Source organism: Siphateles boraxobius, unplaced genomic scaffold (genome assembly GCF_051911475.1).
Source record: "Siphateles boraxobius isolate OS27281-9 unplaced genomic scaffold, OSU_SipBor_1 41, whole genome shotgun sequence".
NCBI classification, from domain to species: Eukaryota; Metazoa; Chordata; class Actinopteri; order Cypriniformes; family Leuciscidae; genus Siphateles; species Siphateles boraxobius.
This window is the reverse complement of record NW_027509042.1, coordinates 1,058,825-1,077,500: the sequence shown is the minus strand read 5'-3', so window position 1 is coordinate 1,077,500 and position 18,676 is coordinate 1,058,825. Positions and strand designations below refer to the sequence as shown.

Sequence of the window (18,676 nt, the reverse complement as noted above, 5' to 3'; positions counted from 1 at the left end):
TTAATTTGTTTCAAGAAGTAGCCAGGAAACATCTCTGAATTTTAAATACTAAAAAAACACTGAAATAAATTAAAGAAAAACAGAAATTAGCTTTAGCTATTGAAAATGGTTTGAAAGCAAATAGTTGAAATAAAATAAAATAATTAGATGGCAAGTTACTGAAATAAAATATTTTTATTTCAGGTTTTGTTTTAGTAATTTTAGTACTTCACCCTAAACATAAGACATAGGAATACCGGTATTTGTAAAATACTTAAAGCTAAATGGATACATAATTGTAAAAAAAAAAAAAAATACACATAAAATTCATGATACTTAAACTGAAAAAGGAAAAGTTAAAATATAAAAGCTACTTCAAAGTTTGAGTAAATCCTGTAATAGTGAAGTAGGCGTCTCTCACCCACTGCCAGGCACGTGCTGATGCTGGTGAACTGTGCCAGCTGACGGGCCACGGTGTGCACCTGAATGCCCAGCTCTCGGGTCGGCACCAGAACCAGCACTCGCGTCACCTGAGTCTCTCTCGGCTTGTAGATCAGACGCTCCAGAACCGGCAACATGAAGGCTGCAGTCTTCCCTGAGACACACACACAAACACGCATGCATGCAGTCAACTAAACGTCACAAATTACAGTTATTGAGTACCGTACGCATATTTATGTTTGTTGTTTTTATTGTTTTTTTTTCTTCTTCTTTCTTTCTTTGTACGTAGGATCATTTATATTTTATGTTTGTGACTGTGTATCATCTTTGTATCAGATCTGTATCATCTGTGTATCATCTTTATACACATATGTATAAAGTTACATATGTGCTTTGGTATGTCAATATGCCATTGTTTGTTTGTTTAGGTACAACACATACACACAGTCATCTGTATATACACATGTGTATGTGTATTTGTTTTGTTCCTTGTGATAATTGTCTTTTTTATTTTTGTTTTGATTTTATATAAAAGCCTAACCAGGGACGAGGGCCACAAATCATCTTTATGCTACAGGTGAAACTAGAAAAATTAGAATATCGTGCAAAAGTTATAATTTTGATGATTATGGCTTACAGCTTATGAAAACCCCAAATTCAAAATCTCAGAAAATTAGAATATTTCATTATTTTTTTTTTTTTAAAGGACTTTATACTTTTCAGAGGGCCGACATTTCTGTATTTAATCATGCATATGTATATAGTTATATATACTAAATATATTAGTTTCACCTTTTAATTTGAATTACTTTTGCACGATATTTAAATTTTTTCACCTGTATATGCACTATGTACACGCATCGGCTGTGTGTAACAACGCCAAGTGTATTGTCCCTGTTAAATAAACAACCAAAAATAAATGAAATAAAACCGTAATATTCATATTCTTTCTGGTCAAATCAAGCACAAACAGTGGAAGTCTTACCAGTGCCAGTGGCGGCACATGCACAGATGTCTTTTCCCAGAAGCCCCACAGGGACGCAGGCTTTCTGAATAGGAGTGGGTTGCTTAAAGCCCATAGTAGTGATGGCCTGAGGAAACACGAGGAAAAGAACGTGACATGAAACCGTGCGTCTTCCTGAAGGTCCATCAGATGATACAATGTTTCATTTTGACGGCTTAGTTATGCTTCTCTATAATGGACCATTACTATTTATAAAAGTGATCATTTATTCTGATGACACCATGTATTTATCTCCAGAAAATCTCCAGGTTATTGTCCTTAAAACGTTTGTACGAGCTACTTTACATCATTTTGCAGCCTAAACCAACATTACTAGGTCAAAAGCATCTGTAACGGCTCAAAAATGGTCACTTACATTCCATTATTGCTATATATAGATATAAAAGTGCATATATGTAAAGTGTATTATATGAAATTATTAATTAATCGTCAGTCTAAGGAACAGTTCTTATTTCATACACCCAGACTTACACAAAGAAATCGGTCGTCGTGCATTTAAATTTAAAGCTCCATCAGATCTTCCTAGCTCACTCAGATCTATAACCTCTTTTAATGTTTTCAAATCCTCTCTTTTTACTTATTTTCAAACATCGTGTTCTTCTTTCTGATTCTTCCCCTTTTTACATTTTTTTTTTATTGTATCCGTTTCTATTTCTTTTCCATTTATGTATCTGTATGGGTTTATGGATGCATGCAAGCATATTTATACCTTGATTTTGTATTTGCATTTTCGCAGATGGATCACCGATTGTCTTTGATTATGGTATGGGCCAAAAGGGAAGGGACTAGGTTTATGGGAGCATTGTTAGAGTGTGAATGTATATGAATGTCAATGTATCTAAATGTTTGTTATAGTCCTGTTTTGTATTTACTTTAAAGGTACTATGTGTAGTTTTTTAGGTATTTTATTATTTAAAGGTACAATATGCAGGATTTTTCCGCCACCAGGGGTCGCTAACCTCTTACAATAACAAAGGCGTATAATAATGACGTATATTCCACATTAAACTGAATAATGGAACTTATCGTCAAGCTGATGGATCTTTTATGGATGAGTGAATACATTGATGTTTGTAACATGACTGTGGTGTGAAGCAGGGCGCGATTGCTTGCGTATACCAGCGCCACACGCAACGCGAGTCCCGCGGATATAAAGGAATAAGGACATTTCATCCTACCGAACTACACGCAAGTGCTGAATTAATACTCACACAGGTCAGTTTATTAGACGAATTAAACTTGAGGTAACGCAGCGCTGTTTCACTTGCTCTAACAGTTACACTATCACACTAAACAGCATTTGAGTGTGTTGAATGTTGCTAGTTCGGTTGTGTGTTAGCTATATGAGACTAACTAACTAAGCTAGATCAACATTAGAATAACATACAGATCATATTCTAACATTTCATCATGTTGAACTAAATAACATTAATAGTTTTATGTACATTTGCTCACCTGTCTAATAAAGTACATGCAACACTCGCGTCTCTGTCAAGTCGAAGTTAGTCGCAGACGTGGAGCTCTCAGCATCTCGAAAGATGTTGATCTTCGTTTTAGTCCTTTTTTTGTCTCAAAGTCTGCTTGCCGTGCTCCATAATGTTTGAACAAAACAACAGCGTGAGCGTCTTGCTAGGCATAACGGGCATAACCCAGTTGTCCACGTCTGTCGCCATGGTTACTATGGCAGTGCGAGGTCAAACCTGGCGGAAACCGAGGGTAACGCGGATATGACGTCATTGACTGGCGACTCCTCACCCCTGCTCACACGCCCCGTTTCCTTGGTTAAAATCGCTATTTTCTCACGATTTACAAATAGCTGGAAATATTTGGGATATTGTAAGTAATCAACTAAACAAAATAACATTGGCCTAGTGGTTTTTGGATATTTTACTGCAAAATTCTTACAAATTGTATCTTTAAAATCAATATTTTTATTCATAAATATGTCCACAATGATGTACAAATGCCAATTATCTGACTCATCCTCGTAAACGAAGAATTGATTATCTTTATATACATGTGACGGGTAGGTCCACGGTGGCTTACATGTCGTTCCGCCATCTTGAAAAACTATAATAGCAGAGAGGGTCAAAGATTACTAGACCAACGCGTTTGCATTCAGAGCCAGCGTCACGTGACTGAACGCAGCAGAAACGGAGGAGCAGAGCAAGTTTAAAAGGGTGCATTGCACAGTTATTATTCATACTGTAACATTCGTGTGTTGGTTGTGCCAAGTTGCAGTTTGTTTGAAATAACAAACCTGTTCACCCGAAGGAAAACTCAACGAAGTGCTATTAGAAGACATCCTGTCATAGCTTTTTGGTACATAACGGCTTCCGTAGATGCACACGCATTTGAAAAAGCGAGGCGCTGGAGAGCACAATTCGTTTGAATGCAAAATACAATTTCACCGCTAGATGGGAGAAATTCCTACACAATGTCCCTTCAATTATGATTTTCTATTATGATGTTGGTTTGTTTGTACTGTAGGGACGCCCTCGAAAATGAGATGGTTCATGTCAAAGGGCTATCCTTGGAAATAAATAAATAAATAAAATAAAAAGTCTGACCTTCAGTAAGGGTCTGGATAGATTCATATCCGGGAAGGTGAGGTTGTCGTCGTACTGGGAAGCGTCTTCATAAAATGCTTCAGGCTGGAAGAGAACGCAGGAGTAAAACACTGAGGACACATTCATAACCTCATAATCATGAGATTTATACCATAAACAACTCATACTCACAATTTTCCTCTTGCCCTTCTTCTGTTTTTCTCTCACAGTGTCTGGAAGAAAAGAAGAGGATGAAATAAATCAAACATGTTCATAGAGAAGAATATAAAAGTGTGTTTGGATTGGTGTCGTTCTTCCACATACCAGCTTTTTTCAGCACCTCTTCATCACCTGATGAGAACTCGTCTTCCTCCACCTCATCATCATCATCATCATCATCATCATCTCCAGCAGATTCTTTATTATTGTCATTTTCATCCTCTTCTTTATCATTCTCTTCTTCATCGTCATCATCATCATCATCTTCCTTGGTTTGTGGTTTAGAGGCTGGAGCTTCTGTTTTCTTGTTTTTTTGAGTTTTCTCCTGCAGAAATATGACAAACATATTACATTTCTTGAGGTTAAAATGATTTCCAAACAAACAAATATTATAACTTCTAAAACAATACGTTACGCACTTAATATTACTGAATATTGAGACACTTAATACTCAGAAATATTATCGATTTGCACTGACACTGTCTGCGTCGGATTAGAACAAAACTCACACTCAACAAAACTCAATTGAGATGTTGAATAGTTTTCATAATTGACCCATTTTTTTATAATTGATTTCTATGTGTCTGATGTGCGAGGTCAGAGGTAGTTGAGTGTGTGTGTTGTTAGTTGAGTGTGAGTGTGTGTGTGTGTGGTTAGTTGAGTGTGTGTGTGAGGTTAGTTGAGTGTGTGTGTGTGTGGTTAGTTGAGTGTGAGTGTGTGTGTGCGTGTGAGGTTAGTTGAGTGTGAGAGTGTGTGTGTGTGTGTGTGTGTGTGTGTGTGGGGTTAGTGTCAGAGGTTAGTTGATTGTGAGTGTGTGTGTGAGGTTAGTTGAGTGTGAGGTTAGTTGATTGTGTGTGTGTGTGTGTGTGTGTGTGTGTGTGTGTGTGTGTGTGTGTGTGTGTGAGGTTAGTTGAGTGTGAGTGTGAGGTTAGTTGATTGTGAGTGTGTGTGTGAGTGTGTGTGAGTATGTGTGTGTGTGTGGTTAGTTGAGTGTGAGGTTAGTTGATTGTGAGTGAGTGTGTGTGTGTGAGTGTGTGTGTGTGGTTAGGTGAGTGTGTGAGTGTGAGGTTAGTTGAGTGTGAGGTTAGTTGATTGTGAGTGTGTGTGTGAGTATGTGTGTGTGTGGTTAGTTGAGTGTGAGGTTAGTTGATTGTGAGTGAGTGTGTGTGTGTGTGTGTGTGTGTGTGTGTGTGTGTGTGTGTGTGTGTGTGTGTGTGAGAGTGGTTGAGTGATTGAGTGAGTGAGTGTGTGTGTGTGTGTGTGTGTGTGTGTGTGTGTGTGTGTGTGTGTGTGTGTGTGTGTGTGTGAGGTTAGTTGATTGTGAGTGTGTGTGTGTGAGGTTAGTTGATTGTGAGTGTGTGTGTGTGTGTGAGGTTAGTTGATTGTGAGTGTGTGTGAGTGAGTGATCGAGTGAGTGATCGAGTGAGTGAGTGAGTGTGTGTGTGTGTGTGCAGTTAGTTGATTGTGAGTGTGTGTGTGAGTGTGTGTGTGAGGTTAGTTGATTGTGAGTGTGTGTGTGTGTGTGTGTGTGTGTGTGTGTGTGTGTGTGTGTGTGTGTGTGTGTGAGAGGTTAGTTGTCACAATGAGTGAGAAAGGTTGACATTAGGGATGGGAATTTCAAGCAAAAATAATATTAGAAGATCGCTGGGTATTATTTGATTATTATTCGAAATTTGCACCCCTCCCCCACACACACGCACACATGCATCGGCCACACACCAGAGGGTGAACGTGATTTCACCAAGTACCACATGTTCCCTGGATCAACATCTTTGGGTGATCTGAAAGTTGTTCCAGGATCAACAATCACATTTGAGGGACAAGTTTACAGTTTATGTCAAGTTTAGGCTTAGAACCAGAGTAAGGTGCTTCAACATCCGTGTTATTCACCTATTATTTCCCTCTGATTTTTGGGAAAAGATATGGGTAGGGTTAGGTTTAGGGGTGGGGTTAAATATTTTTAATATTTTGCTATTATATAAAGGTGACTTGACTCAACATTCTCTTACCTCAATTTTGCGCTTTTTCCGCACTTTCTCGATCTTTTCGTCCAGAGTCGTGGCCGCTTTCTAAAAAAAAAAAAAAAATTAAAAAAACGAAAGAAGAGATGAAGATCCAGGATTAGCCGCACGCATCAATCCGTGAATCTCGTGTGAATCTCACTCACCCTCTTCTTCAGCTGAGCCATCACGTCATCCATCGCCCAGTCTCCGCTGTACAGACCATCTCGCTCTCCAAACTCAAAATCAGCACTGAAGTCTCCTGTCCGGCCCTTCAGCGCGCGCTTCTCTTTACTCAACACGATGGGCTGATCCTGAACACACACAAGTGATTCAAAGCTAAAGTCATGCTTTCAGATGCGAATACTTGGTTCCCAACTTTTTTTGTCTGAGACCCCTTTTTCCCCAAGAAAATATTTTAGGGCCCCCATTCACATTTAATGATAATGTCGCTCTTGTAAGCTTGCAGCAAGGATGACAAAATCAAAATAGTATGTTTATTACTATAACCAGATATTTTTATGCACAAATAATAGCGTATAATATTAAAAATACTATAACAAAAACATTAGTATTCCATTTGTAATTTAAAAACGTAAGTCTAGGAGTAGCCTATTAATTGGCCCTATTTGAAATGCAACTACAGAAATATTTCACACTGGTGTGTAGGGAAAAAATAATGAATAGGCTATTACAAAATGACTGGTGTCTGGGACCTCGTTGAAAACCTATTTTTTGGTCAGCCAGGGGATCGTGAATAAAATTAGCTAATGTAATAAGATCGTTTGGCGCTCTAGCGATTAAAGAACATGCGTTTATTAACAGAATAATGCGTCTTGCGGAAGAACATTGTAGCCGGATCTACTTCTCTCTGTTTATGTCACGCGCGGTGGGACCCGAACCAGTGTAAAATAGTCCCAATATAAACACTTATTATAGGTGTAGCATAGTGACTCAGTATAAGACAAAAACACGATTTGGAAAATGGATTCATGATGTACTCGCTCATTATATAAATTTAGTAAATTTTGAACACAAAAAAGTTATGGACTGCTGCTTTAATGCTCACTGTTCGGAACTTTTTAAAATATGACGCGACCCCCCCCCAAAGAGCTGCACGATTAATCGTTAAAAGATAGCGATCTTGATTCAGACACACATGATCTCATTCCTAAATTACAGTGATTCGCCCGTCTAATGAAGCTTTGACAAACGATCACAGTGATCATTCAGATTGTGTTCTGAGAGAGAAGTTGTCATGTGAAACAGCTTCACAATCAGTCTTTTCAACCACACGGTTTAATTTTTCTGTGTTATGATAATTCAGAATATCACAGAAGTACTGATATAGAAGTTTTTAGTTTGGATATAAACACCGATGTCTACAAAAGCAATCAAAAAACGAAGCAACAGCGCTTCAAATAAACGTTGTATATCAGTACATCGTTACACCAGTAGGTGGCGACAAAGAAAAGTACAAAAATGTATTTGTCGTTGAATCATTCATTCAAGAGTTGTTCAAAAATGTTGATTCATGCAGTAATGAAACAACTGAAGAATTTATGAGGGAGATATTGAAATATTCATTCAATCCGACTTTGAAAGAATTCATCTAAATTAAATATTTTTTTGCAGCAATTAAGATATTTTCAGAACCTCTAGTAAATTACATGTTATTTTGCTAAGTTGTCTATTCAGAATTGAGATCTATATTAAAAAAAAAGAAATGTATCTACAATCATGCAGCCAAGGATCTTCCAAGAATATCATGGTACATGTAGTTTTATTTAAGTACATCACTGAGATACTATTATTGCTTTTATTATTATTTTTTTAAATTTGTTTTTATTTACAGAAACAAGTTCAAGCTTTTAAAATATGTCTTAATTCAATTTCAGGTAACACTTTATTTTAAGGTGACGTAGTTACACTTTACTGCATGTACTTATAGCATATAGTAATATCAGTAAATGATGCATTATTACAAGTAATTAACCCTAAACCAAACCCTAACCATTACTCTATACTAAGCACATACAGTTAATTAGTATTACTCAGTACTTATTTCAGTAAAACAATGGAAATACGTCAACTTAAAATAAAGTGTAACACATTTTTATTTCATTACTTTGAGTTAATGCAGCACATCAAGTTAAAATAAAAGCAAATGTGAAAAACTTCCTTGACAAGCTTGAGCTTTTTAAGTATGATTTTAGTTTTAACTATTTGTTAAATAAACACTCAAAAACCCGTGATGCACATCACAAAACATGGTATTACCTATGAAGTTCAAAACACACTATTACCATGGTAAATCCCCAGATAACGTAGTATTATCATGACGTGCTTCAAAAACATGATAAATCTCCATATAAAGTTATATTATAAGGACACAGATCACAAAACATGGTATTACCACAGTATGTTCCCCAAAACACAGCACAACACCTTCAAACAACATACTATTACCATGATGCACTTCCCAAAACATGGTATTATCATGGTAACTTACACAGGCCCCAAAAAACATGGTGAATTTTCATAGTAAGTTATCCGAACTGTAAACTGGACTTACGTCTTCATCGTCCGTCGCTGAATCCGGCTCATCTGGCACTTCAACATCATCATCAATAGTTCTGATCAAATCCATATCAGAAAACATGTGTGCTGTAAAACTCACAGGCTGAGAACTAAAACAGAGTACTAATAACTACTATTAGTAACTATATCTAATGTATATCTTAGATTTTGTTCTACATAAAAGAGACCCGGTCCTATATTCTCACAAATCATAAATATATAACTGTGTCTGATTGACACACTAACAGCTCTGCATGTTCATAAACACACACGTGTGTCGTTGAACTGAAGCAACGGAAGTGCGTCACTCGTGTGGTTCTTATTCAGTGGCTGCGCCGGAAACCCAAAGTTACACTGACACCTACAGGCGCGGAGGACCAGACGATTGGTTAACTTGGAGTAAAGGGACAGTTCTCCCAAAAAAAGAAAATTCTGTCACTTACTCACCCTCAAATTGTTCCAAACAAACCTGTATACATTTGTTTGTTCTGCTGAACACAAAGGATGATATTTGGAAGAATGTAGCTAAGCAGTGTACAATGTGTACTACTATGGTACTAAATGGGGCACGATATGCTTGGTTATAAACATTCTTCTAAAGGTTTTAGCATAAAAAAGAAATGTATACAGGTTTGGAACAACTTGAAGGCGAGTAAATGACTCATTTTTGGGTGAACTATCCCTTTAAGACACCACCTCTGCTAACATTGCATTGTGGAATGGGAAATTTAAATGAACAATATATGGTTAGCTGAGACTGTCGAGGGTTTTAGATCTAATATAAACAATCTCTGAACACAAAATATGATTTAAAATTGGTTTACTTTCAGGAAAATCAGTTTGTTGTGGTTTAGACCTTATATTAGAACCTGACACAAGACATGCATATTAAACATACACTTTATATCAGTGCACAGCAGACTCAGTTTAAATGAATTCAATAAGGCTATATTGAAAGAGGCTTTCTCTTTCTCTCTCAAAAATAACCCAGTACTCCTTTGCAAATGTGTAACAATAGTTTACTACTATAACAGTTTTTAAATATTACACATCACTAAAGTCTAAATATTAACTATATGCATCATCCAAACATGCAATTGCATTGCTGTATATTCTACAAGAAAAAATATGCATAAATTAAACATTAAAAGAACATGCCATTTATGAGAGATGCATTATGAGTTTGCATGATTCATTTCTATAATGCATGTTTTTTAGGCCATTTAGTTGCATCAAGTAGAAAAAAACCCATCTCAACAGTTTATTGGATTTTTAACTAGCATTAATAAGAGAAAAACACAAGTCATATTAAAACATAACTGTCAAATTGACACTTTATTATTAAAAAAAAAAAAAAAGTTACAAAATACAAAAAACAAACTATACAAGAACTTGCAGCCAAACTTTCCTGTACAAGGAAAAGACGGATCTGAAACGCGTTAGTCCAGTGCAGAGGTTTACGGTCTGGGAGGACGCATGCCTGGAGGAGGAGGACCTGGAGGAAAAGCACAACAGTTAATATCAGTCGAAAAATGGTGACACTTCACAATAAGGTTCATTAGTTAATGTATTAACTAACAACGAGCGGTTACACTATTTTAAGGTGTCATTGTTAGGTATGTAACGATACACTTGCAACCGGTTGAAAATCGATAAAAATGTGGGACGATGTTAAAAATGTTAAACGAATCGCGATACACGTTTTAAGCAGGGGCGTTTACTGTAGCCTACTGTGAAGTTGTGAACCTCGCTTTACAGGCACAATAGCAGCAAGCACACACTGGCGCGAAGCTAGCGAGGGTTTTCACTTCATTCATGGAACTTGAGCTTGTGTGAGCCAAGCTCAACTTCTATAGGAATGGACTGAAAACGCTCGGTTTGCTCTTGCTAGTGTAATGATACAAATTATAACAAAATTAAAACCCCTCTAAATGTGGTACTAATTTTACTAAGTCTTTTACTTGGTGTGGGAAGGTACCAGTGTCCACCCTCTTGACCAGACAGACAGAAAGACTGAGTTGAAACAACCTTGAAGGGATTTTTTTTTAAATTTCAATGTAGTTTTTTTATTTGACAAATATATTTCAAAATGAAAAAGAAATGTGCAGCATTTTGTCTGAGAAATAATAAAAGGGACACTTTTTCATTTATAATTTCTTAAATTAATCACTTGTTAAAAAAATCGTATCGTGAAACCAGTATCGTGAATCGTATCGCATCGTGAGTTGAGTGAATCGTTACATCCCTAGTCATTGTTAGTGTAATTATATATTTAAGTACTGAGTAATATTAAGCAACTACATGCACTTGCTATAGGGTTAGTTGCATGTAATTATTAGGGGTGTAACGATACCCTCATGTCACGATTCGATACTGAAATCACGATACGATATTATTGCGATACTACAAGACATATGGTAAAAGGTTAACAAAAAATCTACTGTTTATTAAAATGCTAAATTTGATATTACATTGTGGGTTTAAATGAATAGGCTTGGACTTGGTGCTTGTAACCCAAGGACAATGGTGACAAGAATAACAATATTCATGAGTTATTGTGGATGAATATGCTTGCACGCTTTCACAGACTAGATACATTTAAAATAATGTCGGCCACTTTTTACTGGTAACAAGCATTTGGCGTTATCAGGACCCAAAATTATTCCCCCATTGCATTATTATACATTATAATCAACATTATATATAGTAGTTTAATGTAGTACTTACACTAAAACTCTGAAAACTTGAATTTTTTCACACAGTAATTTTTATTTTGTGGGGACTATCCACGACACGTATTGTCACTATCCACGATACGTATTGTTGCATTTTTGTATTGCGATATATTGTGGCACGATATATTGTTACACCCCTAGTAATTATGCATAATTTACTGTTATTACTATGGTAAGTACATGCAACAAGGACACTAAAATAAAGTGTTACTCAACGAGCAATACATTTGTTACAGTATTTATTAATCCGTTCATTTTAGTTATTAGTTTCAACATTTAATATGTTACTAAAATCAAAGGTTGTATTTGTTAACATTAATGCACTGAGAACTAACATGAACAGCAATTTGTTTTATTAACTAAAAATAGAAGATTAATAAATACTGTAACAAATGTATTGCTCATTGAGTAACACTTTTTTACAATCTGTTAATTTTAGTTAATAAAACAAATTGCTGTTCATGTTAGTTCTCAGTGCAGTAATGTTAACAAATGCAACTGTTGATTTTAATGTATTAAGAAATGTTGAAACTAATATTAACAGGGTTTCCACACCTTAGTTAACTTCAAATTAAAGGACCTTTCAAGGACTTTCCAGGTCCAATACCCTCAAATTGAAGGACTTAATGTGGGGACACATCTGTTGTGTCCAACAACAAACACTGAGGTTCCATCGTAGTAGTTTTTTAAGCGTGTGTACGTCATGGCAACGTTCAACACAAAGTATCTCACGCGGGAAACACTTAAAGGGTTAGTTCGCCCATTTAAGACATGAAGTTGTATGCAATCATTACCAGCACTATAGTGTATACACACTGACCCACTCTGTTGTCACCCCCCTGGTCAGAGTTCTGACCGCTGGAAGTTTTTGAATGAAGTAATCCCGGCTACTTTCCGGGGCCACAAAACTGTGCGTTTTTACGTGAAAAAAAGATTTGCGTTTCAAAGCTTGATTAATTTAACACAAAAAAAACACGCCGGGCAAAATTCATACCTCAGTTTTAATGCGGCACTATTTTCCTTCCGTTTCTATCAATCAGCGCTACTGTCAATGTCAACAGTGCGCACGTGACGATCAGCTCTTCCATAGTGTTTACACAATCGATCGACAACAAGGTAAAAAATATTAAATTAACAATGGTGCGAACTTGTAAATTCCCAGGCTGTGACAACAAGGATGTGCCGGGATCAAAGTTCAAATTTCATCGTTTTCCTGTATCAAATATGAATATGAGACAGCTTTGGCTGGTTGCCATCGGCTACTCAGCGGGAGCTAAATTATCTCGAATAAAGGATTTTCGTGTGTGTAGTGCTCACTTCAGCGAAGACGATTACATCTCCAACCAAGGAGGAAAAGAAAAAAAAATGATTTTAAAGAGTTTTGCTGTACCAGTACCACGGGTAAGTTCTATTTACTAACTTTATGATCCCATGTCTAAACTGTACGGTAAACAAGATGATGTTTAGACTCCATTATAAAACACGTGAAAAGATGTGTAAAAAAAAATATATATATATATTGTTACAATTTGCTGTGAAAAATATTTGATTGAACACACCATTTGTCATTCATCCTGCCTCTTGCTACAGCTGTGGTGGGCCCAGCATCAGATTGGACAACTTCTCTGTCCTCTCGCTCTCTCTCTTCCCGTTCTTTGTCCATCTGCTCAAGTTCGGCATCGGTATACTCCGGTTCATAAAGATATCCCTTTGTCGTTGAGTTAAAATTACTGTCTTCATCTGATCCGTCTGACACTGTGCTAAAATTAGTTTCATCATCTGAAGTTTCGTAGTCGGACATGTTGTCGGCGAGTCGCGCTATCAACAGCTAATCGTCACGTGCGCACTGTTGACATTGACAGCAGCGCGGATTGATAGAAACGGAAGGAAAATAGTGCCGCATTAAAACTGAGGTATGAATTTTGCCCGGCGTGTTTTTTTTGTGTTAAATTAATCAAGCTTTGAAACGCAAAGTGGGTCAGTGTGTATACACTATAGTGCTGGTAAGGATTGCATACAACTTCATGTCTTAAATGGGCGAACTAACCCTTTAACGTGACGCATAAATGCGCATAACTAACGTAAATAAATATTTGGTGAAATAGGACATTACTGGAGGTAATACGGAATTTTTCCAGAAAACGTTTTGCACAATATAAATTCAAGCACTTTCAAGGACCTGTATCTATGCATGTTTATTTTCAGAAACTTTCCAGGGCCTTGAAAGTTAGTGAATCTGGGGGAAAAAAATTCAAGGACCCATGTGAAACCTGTATTAACTAAGATTAATAAAGGCTGAAGTGTTGTTCATTATTGGTTCAGGTTAACTAAGGTAGTTAACTAATGAAACTTATTGTAAGGAGTAACCAGAAAAATTAACCATGCATTTCATTCAGATGCATGTGAGCTAAACTAAACCGGCTTTACCTCTCATTCCAGGTGGTGGCGGCCTCATGCCAGGAGGAGGCATTCCCATCGGAGCGCCGCGGCCGGGTGGCATTCCCATCGGGGGTCCCATGGGTGGCCTCATGCCTGGAGGAGGTCCCATCATCCCTGCGAAAGAAGCACGAGCACAAGGGTGAGCGTTAACCATCACACAACTGCATGAGTGTTTGTTACAGCGCCATGTGATTCTGAGCTCAGTGTAATCCTGCTTCACATCAGCGCACACGTCATCGGCCTCAGAGAACATTTCTGTCATCACAGCTGGCGAATCAGCACGGCCATCAGAAAGACACACCGTAACGGAGAAACCCGGAGAAGTGCTCACCTGGAGGAGGAGCTCCTCGGCCCATCGGTGGGGGGGGTCCGGCCCGGCCTGGAGGGTATTGAGTGGGAGCGCCGGCTATACTGGCACCAGCAGCGGCCGCCGCCACCGTGCCTCGACCCTGAGGGGTCATGACCTGAGACACAGAGATGCAGTGTTATATAGAGAAGGTCAGGTGGGTTTCTGTGCAAATCTGACAGAAAACACAGGAAAACCAATCAAAAAAATGCAATAAATAAAAGCAGTGCTTCATAGACAAAGTGTGAGGGCGCAAAAGAAAAAAATTTCTGTGGAATTGTTAAAAGAGAAGGAGAGTTGGGTTTGTGAGTAAATGGCACAAAAAAAACCCCAGCAAATCCAACCAAAAAATTATAATAAAAGGAAAAATTTGTTTAAAAAAATCAATATATTAATAAAATAAACCAGTACTTCAGACATTTGACGGAACTATTTTTTTTTTGTCTGTGGAATTGTTCCATGGAGTAAAGTGTTTGTTTTCCAAATTAAAAAATATTAAATGTTTATCGGCCATGCGTGCAATATAATGCATATAAATGAATAAATGTTTGTTTATTTAGTGAAAACCATATTAAAAAAGCACTTAACTAAAAGTAACCTAATTTATGTAACCAGTTTAAAAAAAAATTGTAATAAAATAACTGGTATTCAGAGTTCTGACGTGGTTTTATTGTATTGCCAAATTATACTCTATTAGCATATTAATGAAATTCAATGTAGCAAGAACTATATTAGAAATTGTCTTTAAAATAAAAGGGGGAACTACTGCCAACAAAACAAATAAAAAAAAGTTAAGGGAAAAAAATAAAATGTACAATGAAATTATTAAGTGCATCATGAAATGCTGCAATTGATGTATACAAGCACAATGATACACAAGCATAAGTAAAGTGTGCAATAGATGATATGTTAAAAAAATAATAATTGCAAAATACCCTTAAAATTAACCCACAAAAACGTAAAATAAACACCCTGAAATAAAATGGTAAACAATGCAAATCAGGATAATTGAGTGCATCACAGCATCATGTTCCTGCTAATAGTTCATACCTGTTGGGACGGGCCACCGACTCCTCTGACGGGCCCTGCGAGTCCAGCGGGAGCCTGTGCCATCGGTGCTCCGGCGGGAACACCTCGACCCGCCGCTCTGCCCACACCTGGACCTCCAGCCACTCCGGCCAGCGGCACGCGGGCGATGCCAGTCTGTCAACCGACCAAAACACGTCATTATCTTCACTCACAACAAGACATTCAAATGAGTCCTGATACAGACTCCTGGCCACGGTCGCCCTTCTTCACCTTCATTGCCATTGACTTTTGGCATGCTTAGTTGGGGACATTAAATTTAATATTCAACAATAGTATTGACCTGCCTGCGTTCACACTATGAGAACTGAGCTGGTCACACACTTGACACTTGTTTTCTCCAGAGCGGCTATTATATACACAGGTGAAACTCGAAAAATTAGAATATCGTGCAACAGTTCATCCATTTTAGTAATTCAAATTGAAAGGTGAAACTAATATATTTAGTATGTATAACTATATACATATGCATAATTATACTTTTCAGAGGGCTGACATTTCTGTATTTAAAATCCTTTTTTATTGATTTCATGTAATATTCAAATTTTCATAAGCTGTAAGCCATAATCATCAAAATTATAAATTTTGCATGATATTCTAATTTTTAGAGTTTCACCTGTATATAAATTAAATTAATAACTTTTTTTACAACAAAATGAAACGATGACAGAATTAACTTAAGCTGGACTATGACGCTATTTTCTTCTGGAAGCAAACTTTGTTGCGTTTTCCTGTCATCTCTGTAAAGCTGCTTTGAAACGGTCTGTATTGTAAAAAGCGCTATATAAATAAATTGACTCGACTCACGTCTTTAGGAGGAGGTCCTTCTACAGTCATAGACACGAGATTCTCTCCTCGGAGCAAAACCAGACCCAACACCCTCTTCTCCTCTCGCTCCGGCTGCTTGGAGTTCTTGGGTCTGTAAGGACATCATTGATAAATATTGATACACTGTATTTTCATAACAGAGGGACTTTAAAGGGATAGTTAACCCAAAATTAAACCAAATCATTATTTACACACTTAAGCCATCCTAGGTGTATATGATATGACTTTCTTCTTTCAGCCAAACACAATCAGATTTATATTAAGAAATATTCCGGCGCTTCCCAGCTTTATAATGGCAGTGACTGGAGGATATGATTTTAAAGGCCAAAAAGCACATTCATCAACATAAGTAATAAGTACGGCTGCAGTGGTTAATGAAGGCCTTCTAAAGCGAAGACATGCGTTTGTGCAAGAAAAATATCCATATTTATAACTATAAATCACTGGCTTCTAGTAACAGCCGCATGCGAGTCTAGTTCTGGAGGAAGTGACCTCTGACCTGACTATGTTGACGAACATGGAAGCGCAGAGCAAAACACGGTTCATAAAGTTATAAATATGGATATCTTTCTTACAAAAATGCATGCTTCGCTTCAGAAGGCCTTTATTAAGCCCTGGAGTCTTAAGTCAAAATCTCAGGCTCTATTCACTCCCATTATAAAGCTGGGAAGAGCCAGGATATTTTTAACAAAACTCTGACTATGTTTGACTGAAAGAAGAAAGTCTTACACCAAGAATGGTTTGAGAGGGAGAGTATAATATGGGATAATTGTTGGGTGAAGTTTCACACGGACTCACTTGATCTTTCTGAACTCGTCACAGTCGCACAGGATCAGGTTCATGTGTTTGTCGAACGCTTTGAACGTCCCGATGAAGATTCGCCCGTCCTGCAGGATACAGCGCATTCGAAAGTCGATGTGCTGCAACATCTTACTGCTCTTGCCGACCGTCTGAAAAACAATAATGAGAAAAGAGTTAAAGTTAGAGATGAGTCATATGAACATAATCAGCCAGCTGATACTGCTGATTATCAGTATTAGCAGATACTACTAGCAAATAACATTTTTTCCACGACCAAAATGTATGTCCTCGCAGACTTTTTTTTTTATTACAAATTAAAGAAAAAAACAATCAATATTTGTACACTTCCTTGAGTTTTGGTGGGTGATTTACAATTTTATACTTAATATGAATGCCTAAAGCATTGAAATCAGGAAAATAAATACATTATCGGAGATGCCAGCAATAATCGTTTGAGCAAAATAAAAGTATTTTCCGGTTATCGCTGCTTGAAGCAGAGGACATGAAAACTTAAACCGTACACGACTACAGCAGAAAAGAGTGCTGCAAAACATAATTCACTAAATTGAATCAAAACTTGTGTAATTGTGTGAACGCGTAGAGCAATGAAATCAGTTTATAAACAAACTATTGGCGACGACAGCGGTTTAAGCAAAATAAAAGTCTTCTTCCGGCTAGAGCTGCACAACTGACTTTAGGAGAGGACATGAAAACGTAAACAATTATACAGATAATAAAAAAGTGCTGCAAAACAATTCATTAAATTGCATAAAAACGAATATAATAACGTCCGATTAAATTATTTAAATCATAGCCTTAAGCAAGAGTTCGGCTGCAAGAGCAAACAAACGGCGCTCATTCATTCTCCAGCCTGGGTTTTTTAGAGAATGATTTGTGTATTTTGTTATACAAACATTTCAGGAATAAACTACCATAATTAACGTGCTCTATATCACAAATTTAGTGTTCGCGGAAGCTTTTTCTAAGAACACTGCAAGCGGTTTTGTTCTACGTATCAACAACGTAATGGAAACGCAGACATTTTTTATTAAAAATCCTAACTAATCAATGGAGATATTAATAAAATTGATTAATCACAAACTAATAAGCTAAACAATGAAGTCTTACCATGGTTGCTGTTAGGATGGCTCCGATTAATATCGGATTCTGCCAAACAAGGTTTAAAAATTGACCCGCGAAGCGCCGCTGAGTCCTTTAATGGAGGCGAAGCGGAAGAGAGTGTGACAAGAGAAGAGTCCGACCGGAAACACGAAACACGATCTAAACGGTCCCTTCCTCCTGTTTGTTATTTTTTACCATGATTTTTACGACAAAGTGTCTTCAAAAAATAAAGAAATGTTTCAGAATGGCAAACGAAAACTTCAGAAGCGTAAATAAAAACTCTGGAAGCGCATTTTTAAGTACAGATCAGCCAAAGAAAAAGTTAGAAAACAGTTAGCAAAACATGCAGTTTATTAAAAACAGTCAAACATTTTGCCTGCTATTTATTTTTTTCCAGTTTCAAAGACATTTTATTCAGTGAAAATTTATATTTTCAGTCGTTTCTTGAAAAGTTACGTTCAATATTAAAGGCACAAAAATAATCCCATAGAACAAGAGCATAAAAAATATAATACATTAATAAGGAA

At 37.0% G+C, this 18,676-nt stretch overlaps 2 protein-coding genes across 2 annotated transcripts in view; both read right to left on the bottom strand.

Moving 5' to 3' along the window:
• ddx27 (DEAD (Asp-Glu-Ala-Asp) box polypeptide 27) overlaps nucleotides 1–9,126 on the bottom strand; it is a 21,602-nt gene extending 12,476 nt beyond the window's left edge. The window contains exons 1-8 of the mRNA XM_077197695.1: nucleotides 8,788–9,126; nucleotides 6,380–6,526; nucleotides 6,222–6,281; nucleotides 4,318–4,537; nucleotides 4,186–4,226; nucleotides 4,015–4,098; nucleotides 1,406–1,511; nucleotides 401–574 (exon numbers count right to left, since the gene is read on the bottom strand). Coding sequence (XP_077053810.1) covers nucleotides 401–574; nucleotides 1,406–1,511; nucleotides 4,015–4,098; nucleotides 4,186–4,226; nucleotides 4,318–4,537; nucleotides 6,222–6,281; nucleotides 6,380–6,526; nucleotides 8,788–8,874 — 919 coding nt within the window. The 5' untranslated portion in view covers nucleotides 8,875–9,126. The remainder of the gene's footprint in view (nucleotides 1–400; nucleotides 575–1,405; nucleotides 1,512–4,014; nucleotides 4,099–4,185; nucleotides 4,227–4,317; nucleotides 4,538–6,221; nucleotides 6,282–6,379; nucleotides 6,527–8,787) is intronic.
• Nucleotides 9,127–10,095: 969 nt separating this feature from the next.
• snrpb (small nuclear ribonucleoprotein polypeptides B and B1) lies at nucleotides 10,096–18,287 on the bottom strand. Its single transcript, XM_077197723.1, has 7 exons — nucleotides 18,156–18,287; nucleotides 17,025–17,176; nucleotides 16,206–16,317; nucleotides 15,363–15,515; nucleotides 14,298–14,430; nucleotides 13,955–14,080; nucleotides 10,096–10,287 (listed from the first exon to the last, which is right to left on the bottom strand). The coding sequence occupies exons 1-7, from the start codon at nucleotides 18,156–18,158 to the stop codon at nucleotides 10,250–10,252; spliced, it is 717 nt and encodes a 238-aa protein (XP_077053838.1). The 5' UTR covers nucleotides 18,159–18,287; the 3' UTR covers nucleotides 10,096–10,249.
• Between the last annotated feature and the right edge of the window lie 389 nt (nucleotides 18,288–18,676).